This window comes from Artibeus jamaicensis, unplaced genomic scaffold (assembly GCF_021234435.1).
Source record: "Artibeus jamaicensis isolate MK-2021 breed Jamaican fruit bat unplaced genomic scaffold, CSHL_Jam_final contig_354, whole genome shotgun sequence".
Lineage (NCBI taxonomy): Eukaryota > Metazoa > Chordata > Mammalia > Chiroptera > Phyllostomidae > Artibeus > Artibeus jamaicensis.
The window spans coordinates 9,779,937-9,795,967 of record NW_026521803.1 but is presented as its reverse complement, the minus strand read 5'-3'; the positions used below and the strand labels follow the sequence as shown (position 1 = coordinate 9,795,967).

Sequence of the window (16,031 nt, the reverse complement as noted above, 5' to 3'; positions counted from 1 at the left end):
ATGGTTTACTCCGTCTCATCATTCATTGGTTCCAGCCCAACCATGCCAGAAGACCCTCCTACCACCCTCTCTAAGGAATCTACTCACTCACTATCAATTGCATAACCCTTTAATCAAATTGTATAACTTATCTCTTTCTGAAAGTATACTTCTTATTTACTTGTGCACATATTTATTGAGTGTGACAACTCCTCCCTTCCATGTTCTCCAGATAGAGTTTTGTGAGCAAGGAGTCTTTGCTGTTCTTCTTTACTGAGGTTGCCCCAGCACCTAGAGAGCACTAAGTCCTAGCCGTGTAATGGGTGCTCAATAAATAATTGTTTAGTCATTGAATGAATAGCAAAGAAAAGAGAAAAAGGAAAAACCCAGAAGCATACAACTTGGAAGACTATTTTTGTCTTGCACTTTTTGTTTGTTCTCTTATTATATTGCTGGTTTATTGAGATAGAATTCCCATAGCATATAATTTACCCATTGAAAGCGTACAGTTTCAATGACTTTTAGTACAGTCACAGAATTGTACAACCATTACCACAGCCAATTTCAGAACATTTTCATCTGCCCCCAAAGAAATCTATATCCCATACCCTTTAGCATTCATTTTGCCATTTTCCCTACACCCCCCACCCCAGTCCGAGGCAACTACCAACTTCCTTCCTGTCTCTATAGATTATTTTTAAGCATCCACAGTACCTGTTTGAATGAGGACATGGGCAGACACTGCAGGATCCCTGGATGGCGTTCCCATAGTAACCCTCTTTGCAGCGCTCACAGTGTTCCCCCGCGGTGTTGTGCTGGCAATTCTTGGGACAGATGAACAGTACAATTAGTAGCAGCCAACTGAACATTTATTACAATTGAGGTCATTGTCATCTTATTAATCACTCACACACTTATAACTCAAGTCCTCTGACTTGTATGGTGATAGCAGTTTTGCTCACCATATATTTTCCTGTGCATCCAGTTATTGTTGGTGCAAAAAAGGGTGTAAATGTCCTTCCACCAGCTATTTGGGGTTTAATGTTGGGAGGAGGCATGATGAAGTGGAGAGAGACCAGCTGGGTTCAAATCCCACTCTGTCATTTCACAGCTGTGGGATCTTGAGAAACTTCCTTTGCCTCTCTGAGCCTCAGTATCTTTCGTAAGTCAACTTTGTTGGTGTGCTATTCACATACAGTTCTAATTTCCTAAAAAGGTATGCTAGGAATAATACCCACTTTCCAAGGTTGCTGGAAGAATTTTATAAAGTATAACAGGGCCTCAACAAATGTAAATCCCTTCCCTTTTCTATTCTTTAGAATGGCTTCTATGAAAATTAACTTGATTTGACTTCATAATTCACAATGATATACTGAAAAGCAATAAAACTGAAACAAGTTTTTAACACGTGGCATTTGTTAAAACAACAAAAAGTTGCATTGTATCTGAAAAAAGCACTCAATTTAATTTTAATGTCTCAAAAAAGCAAGACATTAATTTTATCTAAGCCCGTGTTTGTGTGAATCTGACTATTTTCACATGCAAATCAATGTCTAATGAAAGTCATTCCTCAGTCAGGCGTTGGGATGATACAACTTTGCAACTCACCAGAATACCGGGACAAAGCTAAGTGGATTGTGTCAAATTTATTTAGTTGGTGGAATTTTTAGCTCAGTATAATCTTTCTTGGCTTTATTCTAGTAATAAAGATTTGAATGCACAAAAATAGCCTGGCAAACACTTCTTACCAGAGGCATTTGATAATTCAGAGATACCTTGTGTTTAATCATACAGCCTAAAATAAGTACACTTTAAAAAATTTGCTTATATATGTTACATCTGTGTGCAGAGACAGTGCTTGAGCAGGATGTGAGTTTTAAGTAATATCTGAAGTCGGGTTGGAAAAGACAATATGTGTGCACATCCTAAGTGGGAGCGGCTCTGCTCGGAATAGCGAGGACTGTCCTTCGGTCATCAAGGTCCTCAGTTGGTTCAGCTTCAACAGGTCTGTCGTTCACAAACCTTTGAGAGACTGAGAACTACACAGTCCATTCAGATGTCAAAAGACCTTTTCTGGATGTAAAGTTGTGCTATAAGCAGAAGGTAGGCCTTGAAAGGAAGACCCTGCCTCCCTGTAAACATGTGATCATCACCGGAAAGCTCACCCCCGTCCTGAATCCGCCCCTCCTTTCCCAAATGTCACCGCCGAGTGAGGTTTCCCACTGACACGCGCACACTGGGAACAGGTCCACACTGCAGTGTGTCTGATCCACGGAGAGGCCTCTCGGGGGTGTCAGGTGAGGTGCTGAAGGCTTCCTCCACCTTTTCTTTGCCTGGTGGCCCTGACTCTCTCAGACAGCAACCATCTTTTGAACTAATGAGTTCCTTCCCATGTTAGTTTCCTTTCTCTTATAACTCCAAATGCCAGTTTTGAAGAAGACATGCCTGAATAGGTATATTGTAGTCCTGTGACTATTTAGTTCTGAGCTGAAAACACTAGAGAGGCAAGAACAGAGAGAAGTGAGAAGTGTAGTGAGGTCATCTGTATTCTACTAAAAACACTGGATGCTGGGAGTGTGGGTACCCACACGACTGGGGATCCGCATCTGTGTTGCTGGATAAAGTCCCATGAGCATGTCTGAAACAACATCCTCGGGTGAGCGCATCTACCCTACAATTTGTCTGTATCAGTCCTGCAAATCTGAGGCAGCTGCCTATCAGAAACCCTGTTTTTCATGGTGAATAAATGAATGTGTGGGTGAATGAATGAATCCACACCCACTGCCATTACTTATGCTGTCCTAGCTCCATTTGACACCAAACACCTACTGGGTGTTTATTCTATGTTCAACCATGCTAGGTACAGGGATGCAAAAATGGATTGGTGCCCGACTTGGGTGGTTAGAACCCTGTGAATAGATGTGTTCAATGCAATGCGAAAACTATGGTGGCAAAGGTGTGCCAGCAAACCCATAAGTGTAAGAGGAGCCTTAGGAAAGGACTTCTGAAGGTGATGATGCCTTCTGCCTGGAGAATAGAAGGAGAGGAGTTAGCTGGGTGGAAAACTGAGGGAAGGGCAGTTCAGTGAGTGCAGACAACGGCTCCGTGGCTCCGTGTGTGTACATGTGTGTGAGCATCTGTGTGTGCATGCTTGTGTGCACACACACAGTCTCCTGTAGACAGCAAGCCTGGTGAGAGTGGGAATTATGTCTGCTGGTTTTAACTTTAGCACTTAGCTCAGCCCCTCCCACAAGAGCAAATGCACAGTAAGGGTTTCCTGAATGAATAGTTTCTAGATGTCACATGGGCAGTAGGGACAAGTAAAGACAGAGCTACAAAGAAAGGGAATGGGAAAGAAAATCTTGTTTGGTTATATAGCCTGTGAACTATAACTCTCACTAGTGAACCTTCCACTGGGTGAAGGGACTACAGAGTAAACTCCCTTTGTTCTTTGGCAGCTTTAATGAAGTAGATTCAACATCTAGCAATGGTTCAGTGACAAGATAAATATCTGTATCTCATTAAAGCAACTACCTTGTTCCACACAACACACATTACCAAGCAGAAAGTATTATAAAAATATATATATGAGCTGAAAAACATTATTTTTCAATGTCTTTAATTTTTTCTAACTCATAAGGCCAAAATCCCACAAAATATTCTATCCCGCTCTCTACAATTTCCTGTCTTGGCCTGCCCCATCTTGCAGAGGAAGCAGGTTCTCTGGGACATGTTGACTTGGCTTAAGAGAGTCTAGGAACCAAACTATTGAAACACTCTAGTTGCATTACACAATGCGAAGGAAATCCACGCCAGAAGAAGGTATTTCAAACAGCACAACCTAGGTGGGGGGCTCTGAGTCTTGTGCACACTCACTGTCTCTTTTCCTTGGAACTTGTCCGTCCTCTAACTGGGGAGACCCTGGTTCCAGGGAGAAGGATTCTGATGAAAAAGAAGTCAGCAGAATTTAAAAAATATGTTCTGCTTCGGGATACAAAGGAACAGTTTCCTGAGAATCTAATTTTCTATGGGAGAATTTTCTAAAATTTTCCAAAATAAGATTGTTTTCCGGTGGATAAGCTATGGGCAGTAGGGACTCCGCTCAACTGTCTTCCTACATAAACCCGTTTAGTCTTGTCAGCCGTGGAGGGCAGGCGCTTGACGGAGTGTGCGAGTTAAGCCTTTCTTAGCTTCTCCTTCTCCCCTGGTTGCTTTCTTGAGGGACTGCTCATTTGACAGCCACAGAACTCCCCTCCAGTAACCTCCTGCCACCCCACCGGAACTGGGGCCCATAGTAATGACGCTTATTTGTTATATCCTGGCAAGAGTTAAGTCCTAGGATCCACCTACTGATACCATTGAATGAAGCAGAAATATAGAAGCAAAGGTGTAAATGAATTGTTCAGACAGGTGTTCTCCCCTGATGACCCATGTTAAAATGGAGGGAAAGTGAAGTGTAGAATGATTCGGCCTGATAACACTTTGCCTCCTGCATTTGTTGGGTTGGCCAAAAAGTTCATTTAGTGTTTTCTGTAAAATGGCTCTAGTAGGCTTCAGTGGTCTTTAACTTCATTTGAAACACTTTTGTTAGATTGTATTGTGAGAGCTGTCATATCAGTGTTAATTTTTTAAAAACTCATCAAAGTTAGTGAATTTTTATGTAGTCATTTTAATATCGAAGATGGAAGAAAACATGTATTTTGACATATTATGCTTTATTATTTCAAGACAGGTAGAAATGCAATTGAAACATAAAGAAGTTAGTGCAGTGTATGAAGAAGATGCTGTGGCTGATCAAATTTGTCAAAAGTTGTTTGCAAAGTTTCATACTGGAGATTTCTTGCCAGATGATGTTCCACAGTTGGGTGGACCAGTTGAAGTTGGTAGTGACCATATTGAGCCATTAATTGAAAAGAATCAATGTTATTGCACGTGGGAGATAGCCAAAATACTCAAAATATTCAACTCAATAAAGTTTGTGAAAGTGAAAAATGTGTCTTACTTTCTGGGAAAAACTAAACGAACTTTTTGGTCAACCCAGCATATAGCAGCCTCTACTTAGGGTTTGGTGGGAGGTGTGGCATTCAGGGCCTAGCAGCACAGGAAACAAGAAGACAGAGATTGTCTGAAGGTAGCATCACAGTATCAATTCACTCACAATACATATTCCAGAGCCATCCTGGCATCGATTGGAATGTCCGTTGCAATTGCAGGGAACACAGCGTCCAGTATACGTGCCTTTGTTATCCCGATAGTATCCAGGGCTGCAACCCTATTATTCAAAAAAAGTGTTTAGTCAAAACAAAGAAGGAAAATTATTATCTAAAGCATGTGACAACTCTGACTGTCAAGCATTTGCTTCTTAAATTTTCTTTCCTTCAGTCCGTGTGTGTGGCTGTGCCTGAGTGGGAGAGAGATGGGCAAAGCAGAGGAAGGGGGAATTTGGTGGGTGGGTGTGGCCATGGCTCTCGCACCAGTTGTTTCCAGGGTGAGTGGATGGGGGCAGTGGTGAAAGAGCAAAGGGGATCAGGACCTCAGTCTTAGTGGAGAGGACCTCTAAGCAAATCCCTTCATGTTCAAGTTCTCTTTGGTAGCCGTTCCTTCTCCAAGCACGGGTGTGTGCTGGCAGGTGTGGCAGTATGAGAGGAGGGTGGTGCAGGAGTCTTCACTGGGACCTACACAGTCGTGGCAGGCGTGTGGAGCCCCTTCCCCTCCCCTCAGCAGCCCAGGGGTAAAACAGGGAGGGGACCGTGCCTGCCTTCCCGTACGGGACTTTTCAGGGACATTTGGTTCTGACTGAGCACACAAAGACCCAGCTCCAGGAAATCCCCCTGGGGTCTTCTCTTGTCCAATGTCGCTTTGGTTATTTCTATCTCCAGTATATTGTCTCTTTCCAATGTAACACGAGTTATCACTTCTTATATGGATGAAAAGAATTATACTCTTTTGATGAACTGACGTAGTTTTAAAAAGCATTCAAGAATGCCCCCAATAGAGCGAAAGCAATTATTCTTACACTAGCCACTAAAAATTATTTACATTTCTGTCTTTAAACAGAATTATAGACATTTTCACTATTTCGGTAGAGTGAAGCAGTGAGCTGGTTAAAAATCAAATGTTGCCCCTAGTTTCTTTCACTCATCTTCTATTTGCCCTATCTTTAAAGCATCAGGAAAAAATAATACTTCAAGATAAAGGATCTTTTCTTCGATCTTCTCTAAATAGCATGTATGCCTATAAGACTCTGAAACTACAGCCTGGGGAAATCTTGAAATGAACTGTTCGTCCTGATTCATCTACGGTCACCAAGGTCTCTAGCGGTCAAGGTGGGAGAGGAAGAAACCAATGGGACAGGGCTGGAGGAGGAAGCCTCCTGCACCCCCCAGAGTGGAGTGTTCCAATTGCTGACAGGAGCTTCTTCCAAAATTACCAGTGACTACGAATTGTACACAATAACAAGACTATAATTTCTAATATACTTTCCCTTCTGCTATTAGAAACTATGCTTAGGCAAAAGAACACATTGCAAAAAATGAGATTACTTTATATGTTATATGAATAGGCTTGTCTAAAGGAGAATCAAAGTATGAAAGGAATGCTCTTTAGCTGAAAGCACAACAGAGATACGTTTTAATGCAATTCAGCCAATGATGGTATGAGCATATGTGCAAACAAACAATCTCTGCTAATAAGGGGCAAGCACCCTATAATTATCACATATATCGCATTACATACACAATAATTGTATTTGGTAGAGAACAAATTATCCAAATAAGTAAGTATATCAGGTTCATCTGTGACAACATACCCAAGTACGTAAAAGCCTTAATTAAACATGCTTTGGGAGGAAAGATAGTCTATCTTGAAAGTAAGATCAAAAGTTGCGTTTGACTTGAATCAGAAGAGCTCCACAGGCGTTGTGTGTCATGTGACTCTCAGATAAAACATTTGTCAGTTGCTGAAATATGATAATTTCCTCACCTCTCTAAAGCACACAAACTCCCCATTTTACATGAAATTCAGTTCAAGTATTCAGACTGCATTAAAAACTCACTGTAATAAATAACAGTGAATGTATCCTAATATATTATTCAGTAAAGGGGTTTTGCAGCCAATCGTTTTTTCAGGATAACTTTTCCAACAAATTTCTATAGTACGAATGATAAAATTACGTGTCTATCAGGTTTCCAAGGCTATTCCGGCAGCCAGACATACGCCCTGTCTCTCTGTGAGCATATACGTAAAATCCAGGAAGTTTAAAGAGAGCAAACAGAGTGTGTTAGGGTTTAATGCCTGGCAAACTGAAACACATCTGATGGGTCTTTTACAACAAACTCGATCTCATCAGTTTTTTAACACACGGATTTCACTGATTTTAATGTCTTACTTTATGGATAATTTTTCTTCCAGGCAGAATTTGAAAGCCTATAGACATTGTACTCTTTTGCCTTGAGGCTTGGGTTACTCTCAAAAGGGCACAAAGTTTCATAGCATATTAACATCCCACAAGAATTCAAACTCTGCGCTGTCTCGGCATTTCCAGGTGGGCTGGTGTTTATAGGGTTTGTGGTTAACAACTCAGGAGAGCAATCTGTTAGGCACTGCAATAAACACTGCCAGTCAGGGGGAGGGGGAGACCATCGGCCCCTCCCCCAGCCCACGCATGACTCCGTTCATCACCCTAACTTAAAATGTCACAAAGCTGGGAACCCTTCCCCATCCCAAACCAAAATTTAAAAGTGACATTACCTGGCTGGGTTTAAACTCCACATAACTTGATTGCAGGTTACTTTGACCAGGAGGCTGAAGAAAGGCCACCCTTTGCTGCTGTGAATTGTATCCCAGACACTGCCCCAGGGCTGCCCCAAAGATCCACAGCCATCCCACGCTCCGGGCTGACCACCTCACTGCTGGGGGCATCCCGGTTTCTGGGTGTCCTGCCGGCTGCACACAAACCTCTGCCTCTTCCTCTTATACCAGCCCTTCCTGCTCAGTGCCCAGGCCCGCCTGACTCAGGTAAGGCAGGCTGTCTGCGGCAGGAGGCCCCACCTGTAAACTTCACCCATGAGTCAGCCTGTGAGAGAGCACACATAACAGTTCCGCAGGGAAGCGCACCGCTCTGTAATCCCTTCGAGGTGGGGCAGACAGCCCCTTCCTCCCACCTCGCCCCACAGACTGCGGGCACTGGCCGATTAGAGAAGCTGTAAATCACAGGCTGAGTCACGGGCAAAGAACATGCCCTGGGCTGGAGGGTGGTAATCCAGAGGTCCCGCTCTTTCCCTTGGGCTATGCATTTTATTTAGTCAGGCTAGAAAAGACGTAGCAGGCTGGCAGAATATTGTAGGTGCCTGTGGGCTAAATATTGCAAGACATTTCTGTGCTCCCCAGAAAACCACTGCAGGTAAGATATTTGTAGATTTTTTAAAAAATTATGTGCAGATCACCTTGGGGTTTTCTGCTATCAGGGGGTCAGGAGAGAGGATGAAGGATGCCTATGAAATATACAGAATGATAATTATTTCCTAATTCTTATACTAACCATTGTGAATTTCCCCTCTCTCCAGGAAGAGAACAGATTTACAGCCTGAGATATGAGACTGTTTCATTCCATGACACATTTAAATCACTTGAGGACAAGTCAGTTGGACTGGGTCTCAAGTGAGAACCTTTGTGAGCTAGAAAACTGGACTTTGACTTCTTATCAAACAATTAGGATATACCATGGACTATACCTCTATTTGGGGGCAGGGCGGGGAGGTATGGGAGGGAGGCTCTGGGTTAGAGAAAGTCATGAAAACCCTGGGTCGGCTACTGGGAAAGCAGTAGCCCAAATACTAGGGTGCCGACTGGCAGGCTCCTTTCAACTTCTGGGCAAGTCCCGAATTTTACACCCCCTGGGATCTGTGGCCTCCTGTGCCTTTCTTCGGATTCGGAGACGTTGTGATTTCGTTTCATATTTAATGCCTGAAGGTAGCCCAGGCAGAGGGAAGCTAGAGCCCAGCAGAAACTCGAGCAATGGATACAGCGTCCCGCCCCATCCGGGATGCCGGACAGCAGGCAGGAGCCCCTGGGCGAAGTTTGTGGAGCAGGAAAATTTCCTACCTGACATGAGTCACCAGTGTACTCTGGGGGGCAGGCGCACGTCTCCACATGGTGCGCTCTGCGTCCACTCCCCGCGTCTGAGGCCTCCTCCAGCCCCACCCCGCTCAGGGTGAGCCGCTGCGTCTCCGTGAAGTAGAGGCCCCGCAGGCGCACGTCCTCCAGTCTAGACAGCAACATCATCAGCTCCTCCCGAGTCACCCGGGCACCGCTGCTGGCGTGTCTGAAGTTCCCCTGCATGGGAAACAGAGGGGAAGGTCTCCCTTGGGCCAGCTCACTTCCAGGGGTTTCCAAGAGGCAGACACCCAGGATGAGTCCAAGAAAAGACATTTGAAATACACGACAGAAAATAAAATAACATAAGGTAAGTATAAGCTGGTGGGTGTACATTCAGAAGTCCAGATGCTCTGGGTTATTCCCAAGAGGAGAGAAGATTACCATGTGAAAGGGGGGAAAATAAAGGTTGGAAATAAGAAACAGTAAAATGAAATAAAATCTTTCGGTGCTACGTTGATTCTAAAATGCACTATTTGCGCAAGCACACAGTGAGTGAGGAAAATAATAGGAACAAAACGTTGTATATGGAAACTAACTGAGTCATGCAGCTGATGCCATTAAACATTCATAATTGTGGCAGAAAGTACAACCTTTAATTGAACACACACTCCTATTATTTTCCTTTTTATTCTGGTAAAAACATAACATAAAAATGATCACCGTAACCATTTTTAATTGTGTACTACAATACTGTTAACTATATGCACATTGTTTTAAAAGAGATCCCTAGAACTTCTTCATCTTGCAAGACTGCAACTCTCCACCTATTAAGAAAAACTCTCACTGCCTCCCTCCGTCTCCCCTGCCACCCCAGACCCTGGCCACCGCCACGGCGCCTTCTGTCGCCGTGAATCTGAGTGCTTTAAATGCCTCTTATGAGCGAAATCATGCGGCAGTTTGTTTTTGTGACTGGCTTATGTCCTTAGCATAATGTCCTCAAGTTTCACTCGTGTTCTAGCCTGTGACAGGAGTTTCTTCCTTTTGAAGGTGCAATAATATTCCAATGTGTATGCCACATGTAAATCTTTATCCATTCGTCTGTCAATAGGCATTTCGGTTTCTGCCTCTTGGCTAATATGAGTGAGTGTTGTAGTAAACATGAGCATGCAAATGACTCTTCAAAATCCTGTTTTCCATTCCTTTGGACATATACCCAGAAAAGAGACTGCTGGGTCAAATGGTAATTCTATTTTTTAAATTTTTTGAGGAACCTCAAAATTGTTTTCCACAGAAACTGCAGTGTTATAGGCCCACTGACACTGTAGACACGCTAATTTCTCCCCATCCTTGTTAATCCTTACTATTTTATGCTTTTTTAATTTAAAAATTTTACAGTGGCCATACTCATGAGTGTGAGGGAGTGTCTGGTAGATCTGATCTGCATTTCTCCAGTGATTTAGAGAGGCCAAGCATCTTTTCACATAAAAGCCTGTACTTGCAAACTTCAGATTCTGTTGCCTCCTTTGAAGAGTTTCCATATCTCTTTAATGGGCATAATAATAATAATACCTAATCTCTTAGGACTATCATGAGGATTACAGTCAGTTAATGATATAATATACACACAGTATTCAGCACAGAGCCTAGTGTGTAGCTGATATTTAATCAATGGTAATTATTATTAACACATAAATATAATATTTATATCATTTTAATTGAAATTTTAACACCTTGAGGTGTATTTTACATACAATCATATTGCCTCACTTTAAGTGTACAACTTTTGGTACTTTTACAGAAGCATGAAATCATTACAATGTAATTTCAGGATACTTTCATGCCCCAGGAGAATCGCATGGGCATTCGTAGTTACTACCCATTCCCACCTCCAGCCTGAGGCAACTGCTAAGCTACATTCTGTCCCTACAGACTTGCCTGTGCTGAACAATGCACATAAATACCAACTTCCTTTCAGTAGTCAGCTTCCATTTGTTTCATTTCTTCCCCTCCCCTTTGTGCTACTATCATACAACTCACATTTTTATACACTGTATGCTCACCAATACAGATTTATAATTATTTCTTTATACAGTTGTCTTGTAAATCAGACAGGAGAAAAAAAGAGTGCAAACAACAGATATATTTATGCTGCCTTTTACATACACCTACATAGTTACTTTTACCAGTGCTCTGTTCCGTATGTGGATTTAACTTATTGTCTAGTGTCCTTTCATTTCAGTCTGAATGATTTCTGTTAGTATTTCTGGTAAGGAGGATTGGCTATTTGATGAGTTCTCTCAGTTTTGTTTATAACAGGATGTCTTTATTTCTTCTTTATTGTTGAAGGACATTTTTGCTGGATATATAGCTCTTTGTTGACAGTGTAGTTCTTTCTACACTTTGAAAATGTTGTCCCACTGTCTTCTGACTTCCATGGGTTCTGGTAAATAGTCAGCTAATACTTTTATTGAGGATCCTTGCATGTGATACAGTGCTTCTCTCACACTGCTTTCAAGATTCTCTGTCTTTGTCTTTCAGCATCTTTACTATAATGTTTCTGTATGTGGATTTCTTGCATTTATCTTACTTGTAGTTTGTTGAGGTTGGATGTGTAGATTAATGATTTTCATCAAATTTGGAAGTTTTCGGCCATTATTTCTTCAAACATTTTCCCCTTTCTCTCTCTCCTCTCCTCTGGCACCCCCATTATGCACAGGTGGGTACATTTGTTCTGAAATCTCTGAGACTCTGTTTGTTTTACCTCATCCTTTTTCCTTTCTTTACTCAGATGGATGATCTCAACTGACCTTCTTCAAATTTTCTGATTCTCTCTCTTGCCTGATCAAACCTGTTGCTGAGCCCTTGTCTTAGTCAGCTCTGGATGTCAAAACAGAATACCAGAGGACTTCCGCCAAGATGGAGGCATAGGTGGATGTGCCGTGCCTTCTCACACAACCAAGATTAGAGAAAACTAAATATTAGCAACAGAAAACACAGCCAGAACACAGAAAATTGAACTTTTCGGAAGTCCATTAACAACAAATTCTTCAGCCTGACCGGTAAGGGGCGAAACCAGCGGCTGGCGGAGCAGGGTTGCACAGGAAAACTCGGTCAGACGGGCTCAGGTGCGGAATCCAGGCGCAGGGTTGGACCCAGTGAGCAACCGCGTGAGCAACCAGGCGAGCGACCGCGGGGGAGACAGCCGGCCGGGGCTGCGTGTTGACTGAGGTCGCGCATTTGTGCGCGGGTGGACAGGCGAGGGAGTGGGCGATTGGACCGGGCCGGCAGGTCCCCACGGCAAGCGGCAGTGGAGGGCGCCGCCATTTCCCTGCTCTGACCCCACCTCCACATACAGCGTCATAACCCAGCGACTCTGAGCGGCCCGGCCCAGGTGAACCACCTAAGGCACTGCTCCTCCGCACCCAGCTGTGAGAAGCGGCAGAGGGGGGTCGCCATTTCCCCGCTCGAGCCACGCCCCCCACATACAGCGTCACAACCCAGCGACCTGGGAATCCAAGGCACCACTTCTTAAAGGGGCCCGAACAGACCAAGAATGGCGCAGGAGGATCTCAGAGCCCCAGAAATAGATCTAAGCGATGAAGAAATAGCAAATCTCACAGACGCACAGTTTAAAACATTGGTTATCAAGATCCTCACAGAACTGGTTGATTATACGGACAAATTAGACAAATATATGAAGGCGAAACTAATTGAAATGAATGGAATTGCACAGGACACCAATAGCAATGAAAAGGAAACTGGGACTCAAATCAATGGAGTGGACCAGAAGAAAGCAAATAATGGCCAAACAGAAAAGAGTCAAGAAGCAAGAATTCAAAGAAATGAGGAGAGTCTTAGGAACCTCCAGGACATCTTTAAACGCTCCAACATCCGAATTATAGGGGTACCAGAAGGGGGAAGAGGAACAGCCACCAGTGGAAAACTTATTTGAACAAATAATAAAGGAGAATTTCCCCAATCTGGCAAAGGAAATAGACTTCCAGGAAATCCAGGAAGCTCAGAGAGTACCAAAGAAGTTGGACCCAAGAAAAAACACACCAAGGCACATCGTAATTACATTAGCCAAGATAAAAATGAAGGAGAGAATCCTAGAAGCAGCAAGAGCTAAGGGGACAGTCACCTACAAAGGAGTCCCCATCAGACTGTCAGCTGATTTCTCAAAAGAGACCTTACAGGCAAGAAGGGGCTGGACAGAGGTATTCCAAGTCATGAAATCTAAAGACCTACAACCAAGATTGCTCTATCCAGCAAAACTTTCATTTAAAATGGAAGGACAGATAAGGTGCTTCTCAGATAAGATCAAATTCAAGGAGTTCATCATCACCAAGCCCTTATTCTATGAAATGTTAAAGGGACTTATCTAAGAAAAAGAAATTAAAGAAACATGAACAGTGAAAGGACAACAAACTCACAGTTATTAACAATCACACCTAAAACGAAAGCAAACTAAAAGGACAGCTAGATCAGGAGTGGAAACATAGAAATGAAGATCTCAAGGAGGGTTAGCAACAGGGGAGTGGGAGGAGGGAGAAGGGGGGGAGAAGGTACAGAAAATAAGTAGCATAGACAGTAGATAGAAAATAGATGGGGGGGCAAGAATAGCATGGGAAATATAGAATCTAAAGGACTTGAGACACATGGTCATAAACTAAAGGGGGGGTGATGGTGGGGATGGGGGTAGGGTGGAGGGGAATAAAGGGGGAATAGAACAACTGTAACAGCATAATCAATAAAAAAATTAAAAAAAAAAAAAACAGAATACCATAGATGAGGTGGCTTAATAAACAGAAATTTATTTTCTCAGAGTTCTGAAGGCTAAAAATCCCACATCAAGGCACCAGCCAATTTGGTTCCTGGTAAGAACTCTCTTCCTAGCTTGGAGATGGTCACCTCCTGACTGTGTCCTTACATGGCAGAGAGACAAAGTGAGATTCTTGATGTCTCCTCTTATAAGGACATGCTATAGGACATATATAATCCTACTAGACCACGGCTCCACCCTCATGAGCTCATTTAACTTTAATTACTTCCTTACTCCAAATATAGCCACAATGGGGCATCAAGCCTTCAACATTTGGATTGATTCAGGGTGCAGGGGGTACACAATTCAGTCCACAACAGCCCTTATAATGAATTCTTTGTTTCAGTTATTATACTTTTCAACTCCAGAATTTCTACTTGATTTTTTAGTGTAATTTTTATTTTGTAAATTGATATTCTCTGTTTGGTGAGACATTGCTCTCGTATATTCCTTAGTTCTTTAGACATGGTATCCTTTAGGTTTGGGGGCTTGCTTAGAGATAATGTTGATTTGTTGCTTCACCTCCCCCTTTCCAGTACATAAAGCACATCTTCTTACTTCTTTATGTATTTCATAGCTTTTTGTTGAAAATTGGACATTTAAAATAATAAAATTTGGCAGCTCTGGAAATCATGCCCCCCCCAACTTTGCAGGATTCATTGCTCTGTTTGTGTGTTTATTTAATGACTTTCCTAAACTAATTCTATGAAATTTGTAATCTTTGTCCTGTGTGTCTGTGAGTTAGCTTAGTAATCAGCTAATGATTGAATATAAATTTTTACAAATGACTGGAAATAAAAAGTCTCCTAAACTTTGCAAAAGGACTCTGTGGGCATGTTGGGGGGACCCTGCAATACTCAGCCAGGTGGCTGACAACTCCACTTTAGCCATCACTTCCTGTTTGCACGTAGCCTCAAGGTCAGCCCCAGGTGAGGGTGTAGGCCTTCTCAGGTCTTTCCTGAGAATGCATACAGCTCCATTATGTGAATCCTTCTAGATTTCCAAGATTCTGTTGGATCTTTTCAAAGCATATAGATGTCATATTCCCCAAGTTTTTATTTTAAGCTTTGTGATTAGCCTGTTGTTTACTCCAACTATTATCCACCATCTCAGGTAGCCAAGAAGTGAAACAATTGCCTCTAAATATTTCCAGCACTCCCCGGAAGATGATTTTCATGTTGGGAGAGTTCTGAGTCATGCCAGATAAAGACAGCCTTGGAAGTGAGATTGTCCAGAAACCTCCCAGACAGGTAAAGTCATGATAATTCTCTGGAAATGGGGCTTTATGGAGCTCTAATCCCAGGCCACTGGCTTTTACCTTGATGATGGACTACTGATTTTCAAGGTTACTGTGAAGCTGTGCAGGGTGGGGAGATGGAAATAGAGCAGGTTGAATACCAGCCACAAAGCTTGTTGTTCTTTCCGAGATTCATCCTTTTTTTCTTGCATAAATGCTTCCCAGATTGTTGCAAGCCTTTGGTTAATTTCCAGAGTTCTGAAATAGTTGACTCTGACCATTTATGTCAGTTTTCTCCTCAGTTTTACGGAGGAGAGAATTTTAGGAGGTCCTTACTCCACCGTTTTGCTGGCATCACCTCTCTCATATAAATAAATCATGTGGTATGTGATCTTTTGTGCCTTGCTTCTTTCACTCAGTATCATATTTTTGAGCTTCATCATGTGGTAGGTATCAATATTTGTTTCATTTATTGCCAAGTAGTTTTCCATTGTAGGATGGATCTGTACAGCAATGTTCATTTATCTCCGCAAGCCCTGACTGGTGTGGCTTAGTGGTTTGGGTGTTGTCCCACAGACCGGAAGGTCGCTGGTTCAATTCCAGTCAGGTCACATGCCTGGGTTTTGGGCCAGGTCCCCAGTTGGGTCTGTGCAAGAGGCAACTAATAGATATTCCTCTTGCACATCAATGTTTTTTCACTTTTATTTCTCCCTCCCTTCTCCTCTTTCCAAGAATAAATAAAATCTTTTAAAAAATGTCTGCAAGTTCAAGATACTTGAAAAAGTAATACCTTGAAGCATTGAAAATATTTAGAAATACACATGGAACACTAATTTAAAGGAACAGTTGTGATCAAGTAGGTATAATTTAAAATTTTGTGATTCAATGAGCTTTCCT

General features: G+C 42.6%; 1 protein-coding gene across 2 annotated transcripts in view; it reads right to left on the bottom strand.

Moving 5' to 3' along the window:
- The window catches only part of LAMA3 (laminin subunit alpha 3), a 256,015-nt gene that overhangs the window by 64,971 nt on the left and 175,013 nt on the right, over positions 1-16,031 (bottom strand). Inside the window, exons 38-40 of one of the 2 annotated variants that reach the window (XM_037134081.2) lie at positions 9,082-9,312; positions 5,138-5,251; positions 694-803 (exon numbers count right to left, since the gene is read on the bottom strand). In XM_037134081.2, coding sequence (XP_036989976.2) covers positions 694-803; positions 5,138-5,251; positions 9,082-9,312 — 455 coding nt within the window. Of the gene's footprint in view, positions 1-693; positions 804-5,137; positions 5,252-7,728; positions 7,918-9,081; positions 9,313-16,031 lie in introns of those variants that run through there. The other variant, XM_037134082.2, reaches the window with a different exon arrangement.